Consider the following 26,305-nt stretch of genomic DNA (forward strand, 5'->3'; position numbering starts at 1 on the left):
CCCCAAAGCTCAGAATTATTTCTTAAACAGCTTCAAATATTCCCATATGCTCAGGGAAAGAGCATTATGAATTAACAATGTACATGTTCCTAAGAGCCTATACCACTGAATCTTTAGGAAATCAATTCTCCTAACACTCAATTTATTGAGCTATCAAACACTTTTCCCCTTACACGGACAACTCATTTACGAATTCAATATTTATTCACCTCTCAAAATTGCCTTTATACAACTGATTTCCATAATGCCTCTTAGACTATAATCTCTAAGTGGACAAGGATTTAACTCGCTTGTTCAGTGTTTTGCTTAGTACCAGTTATTAAAACTGCCACATAAAATATCTGCCAACTCTAAACATCTGGAAGGGAAATACATTCCTCTCTGTTATCCTGCGTTGATTTATGACTCTGAATATACTGTATATTGTGAATCATTTTAGGGTTACAAATAACTCATCCACTAGGCTGTAAATTTCACTAGACAAAGAACTACAGGAGAGCAAGCAAGCGAACAGCTGAGAGATGCGCTATAATTTTTCTTTTCTTTCCGGTTTCACCTTAGACCACATTTGTTTTTTCCAGTCTCATACTAGATCACAAAATTACACCAGTTCTATTGTTTGTGATGAGCTGAAGACAAAAAAGGAAGTTCAAATTCACCTTATTCTAACAATAAGGCAAGGAAGAGCAATGGAAAGCTAAATTCTAATTGTAAATTTTTTTTGCAACATAACATTTTCAAATCAGCTTAAATCCAGAGAAAATTTTTTTTTATTATGCAATTTGATTTTTACATCAATAAAATCTTAGGTATAACAATACAGATGCGGGAACAACAATTTAATTTGTATTGAAATAAATATTAGATATACAAAGCACATACAGTGAAAAAGGGTCACAATAAATTACAAGTGGAGACATTATTTTGCTCAATCACCAAAGAGAGCCCTTGACACTTCCAATTTCACACCATCAAATTTATCATTCTTGCTGATTTAAGCAGAACACAAAACAAATACGGATCCCAGGGCTTACTTTCACAGGTACCAGCACAGATAATTTAGTACGGTGATTCAATTTGAGAATCAGTAGGGACCAGTAAATCACTGCATAAAAGAAAGAGTGAATGAGGTCCTTTTTCCTTAGTGTCAGCAGGCTAGGATTATTATGTTTATTAGATTTTCTTGAAAGGAGTTCACATTTTCTCAAATATTCAGGAGCAATATTATGTCCCCTCTGAGCCCTACATTAGCATTTATGTGCTTTGATCTTGAATACAGGGGAATGATGAATTTTTCAATTTATTTTATAAATTTATACAGTCTGGATAGTATTGGCCTGAAGAGTATGTAACTCCCCAACCTGTATAATATTAGATATTAAAAATGGATTCAAAAGAAGTTACTAAGAAATGCTGACATACTGTGTATACAAATTTTTTAGTTCAATATCTCCCATTATATAGAGCACCAGAAGTCATGCATTATATATCAAGCAGTTTTTTATGACTCTCTTTCTAATCCTTGTGACCCTTTTACATTTGTTCCAATATATACACATCACAAATGTTATCTGCCCAAGACTTTGCCCATCTGGTCTGAACTTACAGATACATACGCAAGCAAAAATTCATATCAAAAGCATTTGTCTTAAAGTTACAAAAGAAAATAGTCTAGGTTGGAACTAAACTGTCATGAACCAAGAAAAAAAAATGGTTAGTTTAAAAGTACTGAGCATATCAAAAAAGTAGCTCTGGAAAACTATGATGGAAAAAGTGAAATGATTCTTGGGCCTTTCCTTCTTCTGGAATGTGAGCTAATTTTTAGATTCCAGCAAAGATACCTAATAATAATTTTTCTCTATCATTTTCTAAGAAAAAGAATCTGTTTTAGACTAAAAAAATACTGTACTTTACCTCTTGTCACATCAACTCAAATTCAGTGCAGGTCAGTTTTCCTATTTGCACTGCACAACAGGAGAGAGACTACTCTACAGTTAATCCCTCACACAGGGATGTGTTCCTTTCTAAGAATCCTCCCGAATACCACCTCTGAAGATAAACATATCATAGAATAATCACTACCAGGAAGCCTCCCAAACTTTCAGCAGCTCCTTTCTTATCCTTAATATCAGATCCAATCACAACTTTCCACCCAGAATATTGTAACAGGCCTGCTCATTGCAACAATCTCTGGAAATAACTCCCGGATTTATAAAACATATATGCCTTTGGTATATTATCTGTTGAGCTACACTATCATATATCCTCTGTAGAATTCTCTTAACTCTAGAGAAATTCCAACGAGATGATAAGTGAAACTATCAATAGTTGTCTCTGCAACTCAAACTGAATTTACAAATCTAGGTACCATTCCTAATATCCAAAAATTTCAATATGCTTTTGTATTATTGTGAAAAGTCTAAATTTTAAGAGATGGAACTAGTTACACCTTGTACACCTACAAAATGAACATGAACAAATTTCAAGTACCATTTTTCTATATACCTGAAATGAAGGAGAAAGAGCAATTTTATAATTGATGTGTTTAGGTAATTTAGGCACTTATGAAAACAAAAACAAAAACAGCAGAGAGATCATGATCTGAATAACACCAATAATTGTGGCCTATACTATTATTTACCTAGAAAGCAGATATTAACAGGGTACTTCTTCCAGCTTTTGAACATTTCAATATTTTTAAAATGTACTCATAGTAAATGCTTACTAAATATTTACTGAATATTGAATAATTACATATTAAAGAGTCATGGAATTCAGGTCCTTAGTTTTATGCTGACTCAGGATTTAGTGTCATTTAACCTTCCAACATGGCACGTAAAACAGCTGAGGACTACTTGAGGAAAGAGTGCCACCTACTGCTCATAAACATAACTGTGGTTACTTTCTCCCTTGACGTTTTCATTACAGAATAAAAATCAGTCTCAATTTGGGTGACAGCAATGAGGCTAGCAGATCAAAAGGGGATTTGGGTAGATGGGTGGATGGGAGCTTCAGAACTATATTAATTAAAACAGATTCCTTAGCATTAGATAAGGATCTTTACCACAATCCCTCAAAATTAATTTCATTCTTATCTCAAACTTAAAGCAAAAACTCTCAGTTCTGCTCGCAGCATTATATACACACCTATTTTCCTTTTTAGGATGAATAATATTCATGTCCTAAACTCACAAACCTAGACTGATTTTTGATCCTGATTTTTAGGAGGAAAAGAAGTATTCTGATAGCTTTACAATTCTTAGTTATACAACAGACCATAAATCCTTCACAACTTCTGGTTTAATGTTAAGCATGCCTTGATTTTCCCCATAAGGGAGGTTCCCAAATAACTAAATTCAATTTTTTTTTTAAAAAGGTTAGCTTTCTTTCTTGCTTACTTCTTCTAGGAGCATCTACCTTCGTGAATTTTACCCCAAGAAAATTTAAATACAAATTGTTATTTATGAAATTTCTCTTTAGACTGATGTTAAATAGTTAAAATTCAAGAGGAGTCAAGTATACAAATGGAATATAGAATCTTTGTTAGAAATAAAGTAGATTTTGTTCCACCTGTCCAAGAAGGTTTAATATCTAAAAGTGCTAGAAGAACAGCAGCACTATACCACTTCCTAAAGAATTAGATATTCTGGATGTTAAATCAACTTTTTTTTAAACCTGTAAGTAAAAATAAATTCAGCTATGCAGCTATAACTTCTCCTAGTACATTCATTCTATATACTCTATTTCCTTAATTTTAATTTGATAGATATGCAAGTTACCCTATAATTTCAGATGTCAAATTAGCTAGTTGTATGTATTCATACTGCAAAATTCCTAACTACATGTTCATGCTAACTAAACATCTAGTAATGCTCAAATTTTAAGATTTATTTTTTCATGAGTTTAGGAGTATTTTGTTTATAAATCAAGCCTTCCTTTAAAGAACATGAGCATATCAGAAATATAACTCCATTATGTGATAAAAGCACTGACTTTTGAAGCACAGAGGGTTTTAAATTGTAATAGTATTAATGTTAAATTCTTGTTGTTAAACATGAATTATTTCCTTTAGGAAAATCCTTTTGACCAATAGTAATTTTCAACGTAAACAGGAAAAACTAAAAACAGAGGCATACTTATAGATCATTCAAAGAAACATCATGGTAGAAACAGAGCACACAAAAAGAAAATTAATAAATGGAAAAACTGGTGAAATGTGAATAAGTTCTGTACCTTAATAGTTAATAGCATTGTTCCAGGGTTAATTTCTTAGTTGTGATAAATGTTGTATAGTTATGGAAGCTGTTAACACAAGGAGAAGCTGAGTAAAGGGTATATAGGAACTCTCTTTACTATTTTTTACAACTCTTCTACAAATCTAAAATTATCTCAAGATTTAAAAAAATTGTAAAAGCAAACAAAAACACCTAGTAACTTAAAAGTATGCCTTCAGCTGCCAAAATTTCTTGATACAATTCAAATTTTTAAAAACGTCATTAGAAATCAATAATATATTGTTTACTTAACCTTATAATTACTTTATTGCTCTAGAAAATTTAGTTTTTAAAACCATCAGATAGTGATACATAGTGATAGTGAGACTGCCCCACCCCTACAATCAACTGTATATTACGAGGCTTCTCTAACTTAGTAGATAAATATTACAAAATTACAAAAATAGCTGGTGACAGTTGAGCTATCAAGTAGGTATCACATTTCTATAGATCAAAAAGTTGAATAAAAAGAAAACTGATGTTACTGGTAAGTCACTGAGTATACTGGAGAAATCCAAGTTACATGCACATAGAAGAAAACTGGTCACAAAAAAACCGTTAATTACTCTGTATTTACATTTTGCAAGGTTTTAAACATTTCCAATCATGCAACAATAAAGATCAGAATGAATTTTAAAAAGGAGTTAATGGAAGCTCAACGAACACATTTAACATATTATACAACTCAAATCACAGTTGCATAATACATCCAATCCCCCCAAATGCAGCTGTGCGTTACACCACCGAAACGCACACTATTCCCCCCACAACTCCTCCCCTGGCTCCATTCCCAGGCAATAACCTTTCCTATAAACCTTTCTATTTAACCTTTTAAGTCAGATTTGATGGGTAAGTATGTATAATCTTCGTTATTTCAGAACAGATACAAAGTTTAGTCATACGCTCAATCTTCAGTTACATTCCTTTCAAAAAGCATCTGAATTGCTGCAACTGTCTATGAAAATCAAGCCTAAGAAACCGAGAAAACTGGCAGTCAAGAATCTGATCTAAATAATTGTATAAATTACAGTAATACTAAAACCTATGTGCCCACATTTCTAAAAGAAGGATTTCCTATTTGAGAAATGTTACTCAATGGGTCTGTGAAAGGAAAAGTGTCCGACTACTGTATTGCTCTCTGATGTAAAACGCTTAGGTGACCACAAATATTTACCCAATTGGTTAACAAGCTTTCAGTTGGGCCTTTAAAAAAAAAATATTCAAAGCCACAGAAGTAATTATGAAAATAAAATTTTGGAAGGTCATAGTATAAGATACATATAGAATTCCTATTATAACAGTATATCCAAAATAAATCTGTCCTAACAAAGCAGCACAAAATCAATTTAAAAGCAATTTGAAATTAAATACAGTGGGAAGTGTTTTTGTTAAAATCATCAGCCAAAATTACTGAATGGCAAAAGAATACTGTCTCAAAATATACTGAATTTACATGTTAATGTTACTATAATGAACTCATGCCAGATATAAATTCAGGTTACCAATTAGATGAGATGAAAACAAATTTTAGAGCTATTTTTACCAGAGAAATAAATGTACTTCATGATAAAGGCACAGCAGCATCTAAAGAATTTTTGATACATTTATCACAAGATTCAAACTTCCCTAACTATTAACAATACATTACAATAAAGTTTCTCAGAAAGTGTTTAAAAGGCTTGATTTAACATGCCAGGAAAATGATCATTTTTCTTTTGAGATGCATTTATGTAAATTATGTAAATTGCACTGAGGTCAGTTTTACACCTGGAATTAACCATCCGTAGCAGAAGTACCAGCAGCTAATAATGCTTATTTATATTATATATAACTTAGCTGGATGTTAAACTATGCAACTGTTGGTGCCAGTCTGCTTATAAAGGCAATGCTCTGGAGACAAAGTCTTCTCACAAACAGTGGGCAAGCAGGTTTCATTATTAGATGTTCAACAACAATCCTCAGTTCATTAAACAAGGTCCTGCAACATAAAATAGTTTTCTTTCAGGAACCCAATGAAAAAGCAACGTAAGGCAAGAGCAAATGCTAATGAAGGACTTCCCCACAGCCATTAAAGAATTTGAAGAAGTAAAAGAAGTAACCAGGATGCACTGTAGGGAACATACAAAGTAAAATTCCCCAAATCAACACCTGTTTCCTTTTTTGGGGAAAAAAAATCATTCAACAAAAGCATTTAATAAATGGCTCTCTCTGAGGGCTGAGATTAGGGATTATCTGTATCTTCTTTACAGTTGAGTCACATAATTTTCACGTTTGACTTAGGCAAATTCAACTAGTTCTAAAAAAGAGACCAAGAAAGTGAAAATTATATAATATGAGCAATCCTACCTACTCTTTCCTTAAAAGAACATACTGCCTCTTAGAGCTTTCCTCATCTGAAAAATGGGGTTATGTACTTATTGGAGTCACAGTGAAGTTTAAATGAGACAACACAGAAGATGCTCAATAAATGTTACCTCCCAACTGGATCATTCCATTGATCAAATAGGCTCTTGTTTGCCTTCAGACTAAATCCCACCTCCTCAACATCCCATGCCTTCTGCAATCCTGTCTCAGTTGAATTTCCTGCTTCATCTCCTACCACTCTCTGCCATGATGCCCATGTTACGCTGCCTGTTTTGAGCCCAGGCTGGTTGTGGATCACGACTTTGCCTTAACTGTGCCACTTGCCTATGAAGTACTCTTTATTACATACTGTAATCACACACACATCACACATATTGTACAGGTTAGTAGACACAAAATCATGTATACTGTACTGTAATTTATAAGTGCTTTAAAGAATCATCAAGGATAATTTTGGCTGTTCATAATTTTTATGTGCTGACTCATCCTACATAAAGACACAACTTCTACCTTCTTGTATGCTCTGTGTTATTTTTATGGTTAGGAGAAGGCAATAATCTGTTTTTTAAAAGGATGTAATACACTCTCACACAAAAACAGGAAGAAAATTTGGAAAGATGCACATTTATCTAAAAACCTGCCCTTCCTCTTGTATCTCCTATCTTTGTGACAGCCGCATTACTCATGACTCTCCAAGGTTCCCAGGCCAGACACCTGGAGGTCTTCTTTATCTTATTCTTCTTCCCTAAGCCCCAAGTTCCAACCCTCCTAAATAGCTTACAAATTTATCCCTTTTTTTTACCACTGAATTAGTTCAGGCTCTGGACTTCTCTAACAGTTTCCAAATTGGTCTTTTTGTCCTTTTGGTGAGCCTGAAATCCATCTTCTGGAACAGTATTTCTAAATCAGACCTTATCGTGTTCTCAACCCCTCCACATTACAAACTTCAAATGCTCTTCCTACCTTAGAATAAAGTCCAAACCCTTCCACATGATCTAGTTCCTGTCTCCCTTTCTGGGCACAGATCTTCACTACTTCCCTATATACTTCCTCAACTCAAGTGACAACTACTGGCATGCCAAGCGCATTCAGGCACCCACATGCCAGAACTCAGACTTCAGAAGGCTTGGCCTTCTATTACCACCTCCTCCGTGAATTCTCATCTGTCTCCCTCTGCACTCTGTGCCTTCACAGCACCTTCATCATCACACTGACTTATGTAGCTATCTAATTCACTCAGCTCTAAGTCCCTAGAAAGCAGGTATTTCAATCCCACATTAAACTTGTTATCATCAACACACAATCACTGTCTTCGGAATAAATGAGGCTAATGAATCAAGTTAGAGGGCATCCTGAAAACACTCCAGTTAAACCCCTTCAGGTTACCGATGAGGCATGCCTCATTCTCGTATTCATGGTTCTATCCCCGGCATAAACAACAGCACTTTCAGTGGTGATGAAAATGTCCATCTGTTTGTCCCATGCAGCGGCCATCAGCCGCGCATGGCTTCTGAGCGCTTAACAATATGGTTAGTGTTGACTCAGGAACTGAGTTTTAAATTTTATAGATTTTAATTAATTTAAATTTAAATGGTCAAATGTGGCTAGTGGCTGCTCTATTAGCACAGCTCTGCACAATCTACACTCGACATGAACAAAGGACTCATACCACTAACTTGAGAATAAATGTCGTGATAAGTGAACATGGTACAAACTGGCTATATAGACTGTCTCATAACCCTTAATAAAAAAAAGTATAGTGTAGAAAATGTAGTTTTATATCCTGCTTATCAATATTTATAAGCCCAAATATTTTCCATTACCTTTCCACTGTTTTGATTAAAACGTGTGCTAATGCGAGATGTTTATTAGCACATATTTGTGTTATCTTATAGCACTGCTATCCTTTCTTTTCTATTCCGCTGAACACTTCTACATTTTTATAGGTGATGATATGATTTAAGGATATGTGGAGAAAACAGAAGCAGAGAAGAAGAGGAAATAAAGAAGCAGAGAAAAACAAATCTACTGATGAAAACTGGATGCCAGGGTAGGGAACCAGAATATAATGTCTAAAATGAATACAAGAACCAGAAAGAAAAAGGGAAAAACTCATGGAATCAAGTAAAATTAAAGGTTTATCTTTGACTAGGAACTCATTAAGAACCTATGTCTAAAGAAAATAAGCTCTATTTTAGGAAGTACTGTGAAAAAGACATTGTCTGTGAGAGCATAAAAACCCCTTCAAAGGAGAATCAGAAGCATAAAAAAAGAAAAATAAACTATTTATTAAGAACCTAATAGAATCTAAGCACTTTTAAAAACACTACTTCATTTCACCTCCAGAAGGAGGTTTTTCTCTCTGTCAGTGAAGAAATTAAAATTTAAGTAACTCGCCTGAAGTCATAAGCTTGGCAAATGATGGACCAGCATTCAAATTTAGTTTTTACTTTGCTTGTGAAAATATAATAGAGATCATGCTAACACACTCACTGAATTTCTGGCTGAATTCTATTACATGATGAATTTATTTTAAACGTGAAAACAAAAACTATGTTAACATTAGTATCTGAGTAACATATTTAAGAAGCTATTAAAAACAGCTATTCAGGGACCTCGCTGGTGGCACAGTGGTTAAGAATCTGCCTGCCAATGCAGGGGACATGGATTTGAGCCCTGGTCTGGGAAGATCCCACATGCCACAGAGCAAGTAAGCCCGTGTGCCACAACTACTGAGCATGTGCTCTAGAGCCTGTGAGCCACAACTACTGAGCCCGCGCGCCTAGAGCCCGTGCTCCGCAAGAGAAGCCACCACGATGAAAAGCCCACCAAAATAAATAAATAAATAAAATTTAAAAAAAGAAAAAAAAACAGCTATTCATTTTTGTTTTCTTCTAATTTTTGAGATCAGAAGGCATAATTTATTGTACATTAATTTAAGCCTCCGTTCCTCAATATTATGATAATTTACTAAAATATTTCTCTGCTTCTTCATTTTTCCACTCCAAACAATTCTGTACAAGGCTATCCTTCTTACCCTGAAACTCAGGAAGTTTTATGATATGGCTGCAATATACCTTTTAAATCTTTGCTCCAACCACTCACCATTCAAATTTCCCTTATAGTCAAATAGGTCTACTCAATGCCCCTTAAACTCTGCTTTTATCTTCTTGCCTCTGAACTTGTTCTGTTTTCCCACCTAAAATGCTTTTCCTTATTCTGTCTATTCAAAGGCTTTAATCCTTCTAGAACAAATTAAAATCTCTATTTTGTGAAACTTTCCTGGGCTCTTCTCTCTTCTGGCTCAATGATCTCTCCCCTGTTGTGGACTATAGTACTGATATAGTAGAATAAACATCACAATTCATCACAGATTGACACGTGAATACCATATCCTAAACTACTGCTTCCTTTCTTATTATTTGACATGTGTTTTTGTTTCTTCAACTAGGAAAGTGCCTTGAGAGTGGGACTTATGTCCTACACATTTTAAAACTCCTTAAGCTTTAGCACTGTTTTAGAAGTGGTCGAGAAAAGTCTAGTCTTAGTGTCTGAAAAGAAGTACAACCACCTCCTCATCAATCCTAGGTAGTTCTAAGGCCTAGAACTTAAATTCACAAAAACACTGCTTGCTTCTAAATTCTAACATAAAAGTTAAACAACTCTTAAAAGTTACAAATACTGTATTTCACAATACTCTTAATAAATAAAACAGGTTTAAACTAATCACCAGCTTACCGACAATACGGATTTCTTCGAGAGGAGTATCGAAGGGTAAGGAATCTATAGTATATAAAAGGCTGGAGCAAACTTCCTTGACCACTGAAATAAACAAATACAAGGGCAATAAATACACATCATCAATTCATATGTATACTCTCAAAATTTAAAGGCAATTTAATCGGAGAATGTGTGTCTTCATTCATCAAATGGTCACAGTAATATCTATCATACCTAAATCCAAGTTATTCATGTATTCATGTAGGTATTACTTTTTTAAAATTTTTAAAAGCTTTTAAATAAATCAGCAAATATTAAATAAATGTTTCAACAATTACCACTAATAATTGATAATAAAGTTTTAAAACTTTATAAGATATTTAAAATGAAAAGTAATTTATTTTATATAAGCAAATAAGAAAACTAATAAAACCACACAGGGTCACTAGTAAATTTACATAGCCTACACTATTTATTTTTCTTGGTTTAAAAAACAATGACAATACCTCAAGAGTCATATATATGTTTATGAAATTCTAAGTCTGGAATACTTTCCTAGGAAAAACTATCTTAAGATATTCACTAAAATAACTACAGATAAAATGGAGCAACAAACTAACATGGATAGTTAGGTAGCAGGGCTAAGTAAATCATATGTTTGATGGACTTGGTATGCAACTACTTAAAATCTTGACTATGAAAACTACACAGTAACTCTGAAGGAAGCAGAATATAAAGCTATACATATTACTACAACTAAATTTTAAAACATTTTTGGGGAATAAATGCATTAAGATGCTAAATATGGTTTGTTTTTTAGGTTAAATTTTTTTAGTCCCATCCCTCACCCCCAACCCCCTTTTTTTTTTTTTGGCCACACTGTGTGGCTTGCGGATTCTTAGTTCCCCAACCAGGGATCAAACCTGGGCCCCTGCAGTGGAAGCGTGGAGTCCCAACCACTGGACCACCAGGGAAGTCCCTTTTTTAGCCTTTTTTTCCCTAAACTGTGTGATATTACTGTCATAATAAAAATTTACACGATTACAAACTTATAATTAAATGTTATATCCACCTTCCCCAATAAATCACATAAAACTTTAACTCTTTAAATTGAGAAATTCACATATTACAGAAAATGTAAGTAGAAAAGAATATTCAATGAAAAACAAATTTTCCATCAGCCAAGTTAGTTTCTTCCTCAAAGTCATAGCAGTCTCGGGGCTTCCCTGGTGGCGCAGTGGTTGAGAATCTGCCTGCCAATGCAGGGGACACGGGTTCGAGCCCTGGTCTGGGAAGATCCCACATGCCACGGAGCAACTGGGCCCGTGAGCCACAACTACTGAGCCTGTGCGTCTGGAGCCTGTGCTCCGCAACAAGAGAGCCCACGATGGTGAGAGGCCCGCGCACCGCGATGAAGAGTGGTCCCCACTTGCCACAATTAGAGAAAGCCCTCGCAGAGAAATGAAGACCCAACACAGTCATAAATAAATAAATAAATAAATAAAAGAACGTGAATTTCTAAAAAAAAAAAAAAAAACTCATAGCAGTCTCTAATACATCCTTCCAGAAATTTACATAAACAAGTGTATATAATGACTAACATACAGTGCTCATTTTGTAATGCACTGAACCATTTAACTCTAGGAGGGAAGTGGTATTATCATTCTGATTTTTAAAGATGAAAGAAACTGAGGCAGAAGAAAGAAATATACATGTCTTTAAACACACACACCCCAAAATATAAACGGGGAATACGCTACACAGTTCTCAACCACTTTTAAACTTATTATATCTTGGAGATCATCCCCTATCACAACACATAAATTACCTCATTCTTTTCACAGCTTCAAATATTCCACCTTATGCATGTACTATTAGGTAACAGCTCTCTACTAATGAATAAAACTACAATGATCATCCTTTTACTTGTCTTTGCACATGTGTGCGTGTATATGTAAGATAAACTCATACACTACATGTATAAGAAAATTCATAGAATGTTCACTTTTAAATACAGAGCTTTATGCATTACAGCTACAAGTTTAACTTAATAAAGCCTTCTAATATCAGACTGTGCTTCTACCATGAAAGGTAGCGTTTAAGGAATAATGACTTAAAATTGTTTTTTAATTTTACAGTTTGTGTTGTGGTCAAGTGACACACTTGAAACATTAATAGCTTTTCTTATTAGGGATTGAATAAAACTTTATTACTTAATTTTAATTTTTTAGAATAACAAAGTGATTCCCCTATTTAAATATTTTTGGTAAATTCTCATTTCCTTTACAATCTTAAAAATTAAAATCAACTTGTATATAAGTGTTTAAATAAAAGATTAAGTAGCACAATTGACTTAATATACCAATATAGTCAAAACTTGGTGCTCCAACAAAAAATTTACTACAGTTCCAAAAATGAGGCTTTTTTTCGGGGTGGGGGGCTGTGTTGGGTCTTCACTGCTGCGCATGGGCTTTCTCTAGTTGCGGCGAGCGGGGGCTACTCTTCGTTGTGGCTCACGGGCTCTAGAGTGCAGGCTCAGTAGTTGTGGTGCACGGGCTTAGTTGCTCCCCGGCACGTGGGATCTTCCCAGACCAGGGATCAAACCTGTGTCCCCTGCATTGGCAGGTGGAGTCTTAACCACTGCGCCACCAGGGAAGTCCCCAAAATGAGGTTTTTGTTTAAGTGTGCCTGGCATCTCAGCATTTCATTATAATTCTCTTAAGCTTACCTAAAAGGAGAACAAATTATTTTGTTTATTAACCAGAATCTGGAGGTTTCAGATATAGTCACCAATTACCTCCACATAAAGAGTTAGTTTTGGTAGCTACATTTTAACTTTCACCCAGGTACATGAAACAAATAACAGAACCTCGTGTGACTGAAGACCAGATGACCCAAGAAACAGAAAAATGAGCAAGAAAGTAAGAGGGCAAAAGGTTCCTTTTACCAATTAAAATGTTTAAGTGTATGATCAGGATCACAAAAAAGAGATGAACTAACTTCTAGGGTGAAAATTTCAGAGTGGAATAATCGACAAATAGAGTTGCATCAAATTCTATACCTAACATTCATGGTACGTTACAACTAGAAGGATTTTTGGCAATTACTTATTTCAACTACTACTAATTTTTTAAGTGTAGAAAATCAAGGCCCAGAAGGCTAAGTTAGTGGTCAAATCAACCAGAATCTAGCTCCCAAACACCCAATAAGAAGTCTTCCCATTGTATCATTCCAGGACCCTATTTAGATTATATTATCTAGTTTGGAACCCCACAACTTAAGCAACATGTGGTGATCCTGGAGTTTTCAGAGGAAGATATTATTTATAAGAATGGTACAGATGCATTTATGAGGAAATCTAGAAAACTCTATTACCAGCTTAAAGAAAGACTGCTGAAGAAAGGAGTAACTGTCAGGTATATAAAAACCTTACTAGTTAACCAAGGTAATGAACATTAAAATGAAATATTTCATAGACAAAAACAAGTTTGTTACAAATTAATGAGATTATGGAAAACAGATAATACAGACCTATTAGAGGACAATTTGGTATGGTCTATTAAATATAAAATGCACCTAGCTTAGACTCAGCAAAAGTACAGACTCACACAAAAGTATAAGCAGACAGGTAAAAAAATGTTTACTGCATCAACATTTGGAAAAGTAAAAATTTGGAAACAAATGGCCATCATCAGGGGAATGGGTAATAAAATGTAGCATAATATGATGGAACACTATACAGCCATTAAATGAAACAAACCAGAAATATGAATGTCATATAAATAGGTCACGAAAACATACTGTATGAACGAAAAAAGCAAGATGCAGACAATTGATGCTTTTGATATACAATAAAAACTAAACAAAGGGACTTCCCAGGTGGCGCAGTGCTTAAGAATCTGCCTGCCAATGCAGGGGACATGGGTTTGAGCCCTGGTCCGGGAAGATCCCACATGCCACGGAGCAACTAAGCCTGTGTGCCACAACTACTGAGCCTGCACTCTAGAGCCCACGAGCCACAACTACTGAGCCCGTGTGCTGCAACTACTGAAGACTGCACGCCTAGAGCCCATGCTCTGCAACAAAAGAAGCCACTGCAATGAGAAGCCCATGCACCGCAACGGAGAGTAGCCCCCGCTCGCCTCAACTAGAGAAAGCCCGCGCGCAGCAATGAAGACCCAATGCAGCCAAAAATAAAATAAATTTATTAAAAAACCCCCAAAAAACTAAACAAAGCCCCGCACCCATAAAATAATAATATATATTTTCTATCCATCTGTGTAAGTACTTTAAAAGAACTACATACATGTACACGTATCAAACTCCTTAGCTCTGGGAAGGAGAGGACAGAATGCAACTAGGCTTCACAGTCAAATGGTATTTTAGCTTTTATTTGTAATGTCCTATTACTTGAGAAACTGAAAATTGAAAAAGCAATAATCTGGGCAGAAATGTGGTTTTAAAACTTAAATGCAAGAATATAGAGAGGTCAATACTATCCTGATATTCTATTTTTAAAAGGAAGGCTTTCTTTATTCATGCATTCCTTCTATAATTAACATACAAACAAAATATGGAGGTGGCAGTAAGCAACTAACAATACCAGACCTTAATTTTTCAGATTTTTCTCTAGTATGGGACAAATCATCTCAATGATGTTAGAACGGACTAAACTAGCCTTCCTAAGATTCTTTCAAAATAGTTATTCTGAAATTAATTTTCAAAATGTTAAATGATAAATCACAAGGAATAATAAAGAAGACAAATGCCTAGGTTTACCATAGTAAACTACAGGAGTTTACTATACTCTCAGGTTCTCTACTATCATGTGAAAAGATGATTGCTAAGATCCATCTAAGCTCTGAATCTCAGTATGTACTTCAACAGATGTAAACAGGATAAAATTTGAGTTGACACATTTATTATGTTCACTTAAACACCAGCCTCCTAAAATAAATATATTTTTATTCTTACCTAAAAAGCATAAAAACTGTAGCAGGCATCAAGAATATTTCATTACAAGCAATGAATTTCAGAATATTCTGTTGATTAGTGCTTAATTTATCCAAGAGAGACCTCAGCAGAGGTAAACTATTTGAACCCTTTGCCTAAAACATAAGAAAACAAACATTAGAAATAACAAAAGCATTTTCGATCAATTATTTTCTTTCTTTAGATAAATTGCATATCCAATACACAATACAACCAAAAGACAATTATTTGAAAATGATGATATAAAAATTTACAAATTATTTAGGGACAAAAGTTAATGTATTTTCCTGCTTTATTGTATTTTCTATATTTGTAGAGTTAAATAGAGAAACAACTTCAATAAAAGTCCTTTTCATTCATAGACACTTTATCTTCCTTAAGAAAGATTAGATTATTTCAAGAAAAGTAGTGGTTATTTCTCTCCAACCATAACAAAACCTGGCTACCCAGAAATACAGTTAAAGTATCTGTGACTCCTTCGTTGATTAAAGGTAGAAATTACAGAGTCCAATTACTGCTGTGATCCGAGAACTACAGGAATAAGGAGGCCAACACAAGGCAAAATTTTGGATATTTTAATTCAAATTTCAGTGCATATGCAGTCAATCTGCCTGGCACACTGAAGTTATTAAGCTTAATGTTCCAACCCAGTAATAAGAAAAAATTTTAGGAAAGTAGCAGTTCTGAACATCAGTGTAAAAGAAATTTGGTACACTCTACACACATGGTATGTTAAAATTACTGACAGAACAGAGATCTCTGACAACTTATCAAATCAAAAAGACATGATTTTTTTTTTTTAATAAAAAGATCTATTTCAAACTTCAGAAATTACTCCAGGAACTGGGGGGTAAACTTAAATACAACCCCTTATCTACAAAATGCACTATTTTATTGAAACTTAAACAGTAAAAAATATCAAAACTTTCAAATCACGAATTTAGAGCAAGTTTGTACGGAATACAGGACCTTTTTGTGACAAATGCCCAAATGTCTTAAAACTCAAATTTGTGTCAACTATCTGTAAATCCAGGAGTCAAAAACAAAAAACAAAGCCAGGACAGTTTTACTTACATCGAGGACCTTTTTCGTGTATGTGGCAGCATGAAGTAAAGAAAATAACAAGACTGGGAAAATACTCACTGAAGAAAATAATTAAGGAAAACATTAAAAATTCATCAAGCACTTTGCAAAACAGGCTATGTATTATGTTCAAATATACAGATCTAAAATGGCATCTGCTAAAATGAGTTCAGTGATGACTTCTGGTCTACTGATACACTTCATAAAATGAAGGTTTTTTTAATCTGTAAAGAAGAAAGTCAACTTTCATTTCTTAAACCTCGTAGTTCTTTTTATGAAGAAAATAGTGAAAAAAGCTTTTTCACCTATTCCTAATGGATAAAATATTGCAAACATTGGCTAAATTAAGTTGAAATCTAGGCCATCTCAAAGCGTTAAGTAATACAGCTTTTAACCCTACAATGGCCATCCTGGACAGAATAACAGCCTTCAAATACCAAAATAGTCTTCTGTACTGCTTTCATCAACTCAATGGCTTAGGAAAGAGTTTAGAGTAATGGTTTAAAGAGTAGTTCTCAAATTTTCCTCAACTAAAGATCTTTAATTCTTTCTTTCCTACAAGGACCCCATTATTTTGAGATATTGTTCCAATCAAGCTTTTACAGTTAATGTGTTCTCAATCTGTACAAATAAAAAAGACAGTGTATATTTGGTTTTGTATTTAATCAACTGAGAGTCTCATCAGTTTAATTACAGACATGAGCAAAGAATCCTTATACTTCAGTTTCACTGTTTGGCTTTATGTCATAGATAAAATATACCATTTTCATTCAGCTTTTTGAAAAATGGAAATTGCTCAAAAGACTTTACAACAATTTCTGCTAGGTTGATAACAAAAAAACCCCACTTGTCCAAGTTATTTCCATGAAATGATATAGACAGTTAATTATGAAGGGCAAAAATACTTGTCCTAAAAATAGTAGCAATTTCTAAGAAATAAACCATTATATTTTTCTACACCAACTGAAAGCTTGGTGTGAGGGAAATGACCACTACAGCATAACCTGAGTATCAAATTCATTATAACCATAACTCATCATTTAAGACCCAAAGGTTCCTAAGTTCCAGGTGGCTAGTAAAACACTGACCTGTAGCCAAGTACTACAAGAATCCTAACTCTCTAATATAAATGTTCTCTGATTAATATCCTAATTCTTCTGTGCCACTCATAAAAATTAAGTAAAATGCCAATTTCCTGAGTAGAGATCATATATATACAGACACACACACACACACACACACACACATACAGTTTTACACTTTTAACAGAATCCTTAATTCAGAGTCAAGATATCTGGGTTTCACTCTTGGCTCTGACACTGATTTCATTTCCCAAGGCCAAGTTCCATCTTCTATCATATGAATTTGCAGCGATCAAACCTAGGGATTTCTAATGAGTCTTACACCTCTAACATTCTATAGTTCACAAATCCTTGATAAGAGATTCATAACCTTAGCATTCACTGTTACGTTTAAACTATTTAGAAAACACAAGGGGTGAAAAGTGTACAATAGAAAAAGGACAATACAACACCTTTCTAAGAGCAAAGATCAGAACATGACTTTGGGATCACCTTTATTAACGTAATACCCAACTACTTTAGCAATCAGATTAGTATTTCTTGCCAATTAATAGTTTATGTTATTCCCACTGCATACTCCCCCCTCCCCTCCCGTAAGAATTTAAAGAACATTAAATCCTTAATCTCCAACATTCCCTAGAGATGGCCTAGCAACTAACTAATTGGATAGAAAAGGCAGAGAGGTTGTCTTCACTGTCATGAGTCATTTGGCACCGTCTCAGGATTCACTCAATAAAACTGTCCCAGAGGTCGGTATTGATGTATTCAATTTGCTCTACATTAATTATCTAGAAAACAAAGCTTCTATCATTTGTTTTTCTTTTCAAAGAAATTTTAAGCTAGTAAGGGCAGAAATATGAACCTCTATATAATTTCCCATTATATCTCAGAAAAGCAAGAATTTTAATATTGGTGATTATAAAGGACCTCAATGAATGTGGCTGACAAAAGCAGGTCAACCCGATGATATGCCAAACAAATGTGCTTATCATTTACAGTTGTAGTACAACAATTACCTAGTGAGTTTTACCTACATTACTACTCACTTGCCAATGTGATGCCACCAAGTTACTTTAAACTCTTTGAGCCTCAGTAGCCTTATCAATAATATAATGCTCACCATAATTTTTTTCAGAGTGTTGCAAGAATTAAGTATGTCAAGTCTGTATATACTGGCAAAATAGGTGCTCAAAAAAATGCCACTTTCCTCCTATTCTCTTTTCCTTAAAACTTATAAACAATCTATTTAAAATTTGATACTTCATGAACATAGAAAATATTATCTAAATAGGTAGTATTTAGTGTTAGAGATTATTTTATTGTGCTTTCCATTATGTACAGTTGTATCATAAATATTCAAGAACACTTAAGAACAGTACTTCTGAAAGTACAGAATACCTCCCTGAGGGATGATTCATGGGGGGCAGGGGTGGGGGGTGGACAACCGATTAAAATGATTAAGTTTAGGGAACACTGATAACTCTTAGGTCTCACAATGCACACTACCATATCAAAGGTCCTACAGTAAAGAAATCTATTCAACAGTGTTTAACCTATTGCTTCCCAAACATACCAAACTGCAGAATCCCTTCCCCTCCTTTTTAAGAATACCTACTTTTATCCCACAACATATTTTTGAAATGTATAAACATACAAATTCCAAATGAGTTATTTAATTCTCACTGGCTCCAGAGAGTATCCATGTGTCCTTATATTCTACTCTATCCATAGCAAATACTAATTTCTATTTATTTTATTGATTAATTATCCCATTCTCAGCTTAAGTAAGTTATTTCTTGATTAATTTCCATTTGTTTCTAGCTCACTGGGAGTTGAAAGAAAGAGCTGAGGATTTCTTATTTCTTAAGGCAAGGCATCTGGGCATTTTGCCAAAGAATGTGTGAATTAAATGAAAGAAACATATATTAAAATAAGTCCTCCATAGGCTTGTGCTTTGAATCTGAATTTTAAAATATCCATTGCGAATAAAGAAGCTTACAAGAGGCAAGATCAAAGATACAAAGTTTAAAATTCCCAATCAGCTCTTCAAAATTTGGACTTCATATTTCAGAGTCAGAAATTCTTACACTTAATGTATCTTCATGCAAATGAAGCTCCAACAAACCAACCAACCCAGGCTTCATGGAACACCCTCATTGCTGAATCCTTCCTGCAGCAAAAAATAATAAGAAGAGATCTCCTATACACTCAGTAGGCAATTTCACTGTCAAAAAGGTACAAAAGGATACTTGTAACAGGGTAGGAATTGACAAAGATGAGTGAATACAACAGGTAGTGGCAGCTGTCCTCTAACAAAGCCTGGGCCAGGAATGCTCTGCTTAACTGGAAGTGTGGTAATCTTTGGTGCAGCCTCAGAGCACTAGTCAGAGCATTTGCCAGCAAAGCACGTTGGTAAAAGCTTGCTGCTTCATGCAACCTGCAAATTACCAGGAGAGAGGTTATCATGAGACGTAAACAACTACCTTGTCTCTTCCTCCTTTGTGAATTGCATCATAATTGCACAATACCTAAATCTATTACTTGTCAATAGAAAAAAAAAAATTGCTTGACCCTACTATACCTTTTTAGAAGCATCACTTTATATATATACCCAACTGAATTTTTATTTATTTATTTCTATTGAAGCATAGTTGATGTACAATACACAACTGAATTTTATAAAGCAGTCATTCTTCCTTTTAACAATCAAAAATGCAAAAAAACCATGAACTTATCTCATCCCCACAACCATTTTCTCTCAATTTTCAATGTGATGTTACTTTTCACAAAACACATGATATAAAATATACCTCCAGTTGGTATTACTAGAATATTAGTGCCTTAAGGATGAGACCTGTGTTTTATTTGTCCCTGAACCCCTTGCAGTTTAACAAGTGTGACACCTAAAAGGTATTCCAGAAAAAGTGAACAAGTGAATACCAAAGGCAGAAACATGTATAATACATACCCAAGAAGAGGCAGAACAAACAAAGCAGAGCAGTAAACTGTGAACAAGCGAGAAAGCCACATTGCCGTGTCCAGTTTATTGGCCATCAAGAATTGCTGAATGTAAAAAGAAAAATACTGTAGTAAATTAAGCTTGCAAATTATGTTTTTAAGGATTAATATTATGTAGTTTTATTCCTATTCAAAATGTCTCAATGCCCCTGAAGCAATTGTTTTTTTAAGATCATTAAGTGTAAACTCTTAGGGCAACTGTTTCATGTCTATGTTCAGTAACAAAGCCAAACTCCCTATAGTTTTTTTTTTTTTAATAAGTTTGTTTGCGGTGGCTTCTTTGCTGCAAAGCATGGGCTCTAGGTGCACGGGCTTCAGTAGTTGTGGCACTCGGGCTCAGTAGTTGTGGTTCGCGGGGTCTAGAGCACGGGCTCAGTAGTTGTGGCTCAAAGGCTTAGTTGCTCCGCAGCATGTGGGATCTTCATGGACCAGGGCTTGAACTTGTGTCTCCTGCACTGGCAGGCGGATTCTTAACCACTGCGCCACCAGGGAAGTCCCCTCCTTATAGTTTTGATATGGAAAGCATAGGAAGTACTTAAATAGAAAAATACCAGTTGACATTTAAAAAAAAAAGACTAATTAGGCAAGAAAAGTTTAACTACAATTGTCTGTATTCCTTCAACACTTGTAATACTGGCTTCACCTACTTTAAAAGAACATTAAATAAGAACTAATTGCTCTCAAGAGAACCATAATGCCTATTCTTAGAAAAAAATCTCAAATTCAAACAGGCAAGTCTCAGGTCTGAGTAAAAAGGCATCACACAAAGCCAGTTTGGACTAAATCAACCTTACAAAGGAGAAATGTAAAACCATGGTAAGAGTCACTTAGCCTCAGGATGATTTGCCAACGTACACACAAAGGCCTGGCATACTGTAGGGGCTCAAAATATGGCTGTCAGGTGTTAATGGCACCTGACATTGTGCCATTATTCACACCTCCGATTTTATGACTTTCTTCATCCTCTTGAAGCTCCCTGACAAGTCTTAGCCTGGTTTCTGTGGATTTCCCTGGATTAAACTTCCATATATCACTTTCTTCTCCATTTTTTCCTCATTCTATCTTTTCTTTTACTTCATTTTGCCAACAGATGTGTCCATTATCACGAGTGCAATAACTTAAAATCGGTTTTCTCATTCAAACTGTATTGTGTATTCAAATTCTAAAGTGGCTTTTGTATTTTTTGATAGAACCTACACAATTTTTACATCAAGACCCAATACAGACACATGTGAGTATATAAAATAAACAAAAACCTCACAAAAACAATATTTATCTTTACTATGTGTGATAAATTTTGGTATTTTGTATTCTATTTAATGTTTTATAAACAGTGTTTCCATGAAAAGGATTTCAAATCTCACTAATAGGTCTTATCCTGGAGTCTAAAACACTGCTCAAAGCAATCTAACTTATCATTTGAAAGAAGATATAAAAAAAGCTTTGGGGAAAAATGCAAGTATCTTTTGAAATTCAAGGATGCTTTTAATTTTATTGCATGCTTTCTAACAGCATGCAGGTAATTTCAGACATATGCCTCCACTTCATTCTACCCAATCCTACTACTGTTACTCTTCTAAATTGAAATGATCACCAGTAAGTCAAGCGGAAGCATGAATCCAGCTTACAGTGCTCAGTTTCTCTACAAATATTCAGACTCTACATGATAGTTTGAAATTTAATTTTAGAACATTTCTTTAAAACCTATTTGTTTACGATGTTCATTTGGTGATAAATCACTGAACTGTGCATTTCATCTTGTACACTTTTATGCATGTGCATTTTACTACACAATTAAAAAAGCGTATTGGTTTACATTTTAAGAGTGAACTGGGCTTCCCTGGTGGCGCAGTGGTTGAGAATCTGCCTGCCAATGCAGGGGACACGGGTTCAAGCCCTGGTCTGGGAGGATCCCACATGCCGCGGAGCAACTAGGCCCGTGAGCTACAACTACTGAGCCTGTGTGTCTGGAGCCTGTGCTCCGCAACAAGAGAGGCCGCGATAGTGAGAGGACCGCGCACCGCGATGAAGAGTGGCCCCCGCTCGCCGCAACTAGAGAAAGCCCTCGCATAGAAACGAAGACCCAACACAGCTAAAAATAAATAAATAAATTTATTAAAAAAAAAAAAAAAGAGTGAACTGACTATGTTACAAATAATTCAGGCAAAAAATATAATGCATCTTTGGGTGAAAAAACTATTGAGGTGAAAAATTATTCACACAATCTTAAAGTATCATGACATAGAACACTTTTTATTTACAAAGGGAAACAAGTTATCTTTACAATAGAGAATCTGGTGGACACCACCTTCACCAAATGATCAAACTTATCTCCAATGATGAGATAAATCAACATAAAATGTTTCCTGATATATATAATGCCCTGAGAAGAACGGAATATCACTTATTTAATATTCCTACCAAAATGTTTAACCTGAATCTAGTCATCTGTAGGGGGAGGGGGGGAGGGAATCAGACAACTCCAATTTGAGAAGCGTTCTGCAAAACAACAGGTCTCGACTCTCCAAAGACAAAAATGGGAGGAGAAGGACAAGGGAACTGTTCCAGACTAAAAGGGACCAAAGGCCAGGAAACGCAATGCACACTTTCTGATTGAGTCTGGATAAGGAGGAAGCAGCTCTAAAGGACAACTGAGGAAATCTGAATATAAATTGTGTTTTAGGTTGATAACATTATCAACGTTAAATTTCCCAAATTTAACTGCAAAAATTGCTGTGATAACTGCACTGTGGTCATGTAGAAGAATACTGAAGTACTCATGGGTTAATGATCATGATGTAAGCAACTCTCAAATGGTTCAGCAAAATTAAGGGAAAAAAAAAGAAAGTGTGCATATAAAGAGACGTTGCAAATGTTTGAAAAGAAAAACGTCACTCGGCTCAGTTCACATACTTAGTGTTTAAAAGTAGAGGACAATTATGCTTCTGGTACAATAAACTAGTAATAAGCAGCAGATCTGCATCTTAAAAATAAAAAAGTTACAAAAGCATAATAACATTTCTCTTCGTAAAACGACGAAAGGAAAAGAAAACGACCGCTCCCCTCTTTCGGCTTAAAAACGGGCAGAACGGTTCTGGGCCAACACGCGTGTGCGGAACAAGGCGTGTGTCACGCCTCGATCTCAGGTGGCATCTTCAACCTTAGGACACAGGACAGGGACCGAGGGGTGGGAAGAAGCAAGAAGGCCTAATCTCCGCGGCATACAGGTGGGCATGCAGGTGAGGGCCACCTGCTCCAGGCCGGCCTGTTGTCGCTTCAGAAACAGAAACCTGTAGCTCCCTCTAACGTCTTCGCTCACGGTCGGCCCTCTCCCCACCCCCACCCGTACCAGTAATCCCAGTCCTGAGAGCAAGGAGCCTCTGGAACGCCTCGGACCCGACTCCCAACACTTCCTGCTCCTTCCTAACTTGCAAATCAAGCCACACGGCCCTGCCCGCTCACTTACCACTGCGCCCGCCCCTTGGGGGCCGTTCGGGGCCGTATCCGCCATGGGGATCTCACGCGTCTGGGACGCTGCAATCGGAAAGGGAAAAGAGCGAAGGAAGGTCAGCGCCGGGGTCGCGACACCGGGAACTGACTTTCCTGCTCCCGGCGGGAGTTTCCGAGCCTCCACAGAGCAAAGGACTCGCCGCTTCAGTGCAGCGGACTGTCCCGCGGGTACCCGCAGCGGCCGGGAAATACCTGTCCGACACCACCAAGAGCAAAGCTGGGTTTCTAGAAAGAGCGGAGCGAAGGCGGAGCTTCGGAAGAAGGCCCAAAGGGCCGAGCTAAGGCCGCCGGCTCCAGCTTATTGCCGAACCCGGAAGTGCTCCCCTCACTTCCGTGGGGAAGAGGCGGTGACGCAGAGGGGAAACCCGCAGCGGTGCCCTGAGGCATGACGGGAAGTGTCGTTTTTCTGGCTTCGGCTTCCCGTGTCGTGCACGCCCGTTGCTCTGTAAGCTAAGAAGCGGGTCTGGCCAAGCAGCTTTTGTCTCATCGTCACAGCTCAAAGATGGTCTTCCCTGCCCATGGAAAACCACAAAGGCTCTCTACTCCCTGATATAGAAGCCTCAGAAATGTCTTCTTTGCTGTTTTGTTCCAGGGGCTCACGAGGCCCTGTGGTGCTACTTCTAACATTAGTTATTTCAGCAGGCACTTCCTGAGGACTGCTGTGTGACAGGCTCCATACTTGGCAAGGAAGATAAAAAGATGGTTGTGACACAGACTGCGGGAGAGATAGGCAAGATGAAATCACGGCACACTGCTTGTGTCCTGTGCAGAGCGGCCGAGTTAATCACTGGAGGCCCTAATCAGAGGGGTCTGGGAAGGGTTCCTGGAAAATCTAATTCTGGCCCTAGGTTTTGAGGTAGTTCAAGGAGAAGGTAGCTACGTGGGGGAGGGGATTGCAGACGGCAACAGAAAGCGCGTGAAGCAACAGGACAGAGAACGTATTCAGTATAACCACAATGAACATGCCATTGGAGGCGGGGATGGGCGTGGAGGCGTGTGTGTGCGTGTGTGTGTGTGTTCGGGGTAGGATGTGCATTGTGCAAGATCTGGGTTAGAGAGGCCAGCAGGTGTGCTAAAGAGAGGATCTGAACTTGACCCGAAATCCAGAGAACCATGGTACAATTTTAAGAAGTGTGACATTGTGAGACATAAAAAGATCACTCTGGAAACAGGATAAGAGAATGATCAGAGAGGCAAACCAAAAGCCTGGTGCTTAATAGGGAGGCCATTGCATATATATAGCAGAGAAGTGATGGGATTCTGAACCAGGCAGTGTTATGGGGGAAGAAAAGAGGAAAGATGACTTGGAGAGGCCATCCAAGATTTGGTGACTGACTAGATCCGGGTGTGCTGGAGAAGAAAGGTCATCTTTTGAGACCTAGAGAAGAGCTGTAGAGAAGGAAGACTTAGAAGAGCAGGACATTGAGAATAAAATCTGAGGGGTTTGGGGGGAGGAAGCTGACTAGAGATTTACGGGCAGCTGGTACCCCACTTGAAAACCATGACTCTGTGTAGATTTCCACCAGTAGCCATGAGTGGTTTAGGAGCTAGTCCACTGTAGCTGACAAGTCAAATGGTGCCATCTTGAAATCACAGTAGGGGCTTCCCAGGTGGCACAGTGGTTAAGAATCCACCTGCCAATGCAGGGGACATGGGTTCGAGCCCTGGTCTGGGAAGATCCCACATGCCACGGAGCAACTAAGCCCATGCGCCACAACTACTGAGCCTGCGTGCCACAACTACTGAAGCCCGTATGCCTAGAGCCCGTGCTCCGCAACAAGAGAAGCCACCGCAATGAGAAGCCCGCAGACCGCAACAAAGAGTAGCCCCCGCTCTCTGCAACTAGAGAAAGCCCACACACAGCAGCAAAGACCCAATGCAGCCAAAGGTAAATAAATATTTTTTTAAAAAAGAAGCTACAGTAAACTTCTGTTTTTCTAAGGCCACTGCCCAAGTTCAAGTCCTCAGGATCTTCAGCCTGGATTACCCATCTAAGGTAAAATGCCACATCTTCTGCACTCCTCACATATCATTTACTCCATATTTTTATAGCACTTATTGAAACCGTTCACCTCTGATTGGGACTTGAACCCACGTGCCGGGACTCGAACCCAGCCTAAACCCAGAATGGGACTTGAACCCACAGACTTTTAATTAGAATCAGTCAACTCTTGTCTGGACTTACTGAGGCTCAGGTTCTTTGTGTCTCAGTGCAGAAGGAATTCATCAAGAGACAAAGTGATAGGCAAGAAGTAGCTTTAT

General features: G+C 36.7%; 1 protein-coding gene across 2 annotated transcripts; it reads right to left on the reverse strand.

The window, feature by feature from the left end:
• Positions 1-752: 752 nt before the first annotated feature.
• TMEM33 (transmembrane protein 33) lies at positions 753-24,378 on the reverse strand. Of its 2 annotated transcripts, XM_036852612.1 has the most exons (8): positions 24,236-24,378; positions 24,000-24,067; positions 20,484-20,578; positions 19,765-19,952; positions 16,425-16,492; positions 15,333-15,466; positions 10,377-10,460; positions 753-6,252 (listed from the first exon to the last, which is right to left on the reverse strand). In XM_036852612.1, the coding sequence occupies exons 2-8, from the start codon at positions 24,042-24,044 to the stop codon at positions 6,123-6,125; spliced, it is 744 nt and encodes a 247-aa protein (XP_036708507.1). In that variant the 5' UTR covers positions 24,045-24,067; positions 24,236-24,378; the 3' UTR covers positions 753-6,122. The 2 variants fall into 2 exon arrangements, with proteins under 2 accessions (XP_036708507.1, XP_036708506.1); XM_036852611.1 differs by having other exon boundaries at positions 24,000-24,376.
• Positions 24,379-26,305: the final 1,927 nt, after the last annotated feature.

The sequence above is a fragment of the Balaenoptera musculus genome, chromosome 5 (assembly GCF_009873245.2).
Source record: "Balaenoptera musculus isolate JJ_BM4_2016_0621 chromosome 5, mBalMus1.pri.v3, whole genome shotgun sequence".
In the NCBI taxonomy this organism is placed as follows: domain Eukaryota; kingdom Metazoa; phylum Chordata; class Mammalia; order Artiodactyla; family Balaenopteridae; genus Balaenoptera; species Balaenoptera musculus.

Excerpts from the sequence above, each read along its gene's own strand:
- TMEM33 (XM_036852612.1), bottom strand. The coding sequence starts at position 24,044 with ATGGCGGATACGGCCCCGAACGGCCCCCAAGGGGCGGGCGCAGTG. Across the intron at positions 20,579-23,999 it reads CCCAAGGGGCGGGCGCAGTG|CAATTCTTGATGGCCAATAA; the intron begins GTAAGTGAGCGG and ends TTTTACATTCAG. Across the intron at positions 19,953-20,483 it reads TTTGTTCTGCCTCTTCTTGG|GTTGCATGAAGCAGCAAGCT; the intron begins GTATGTATTATA and ends GGTAATTTGCAG.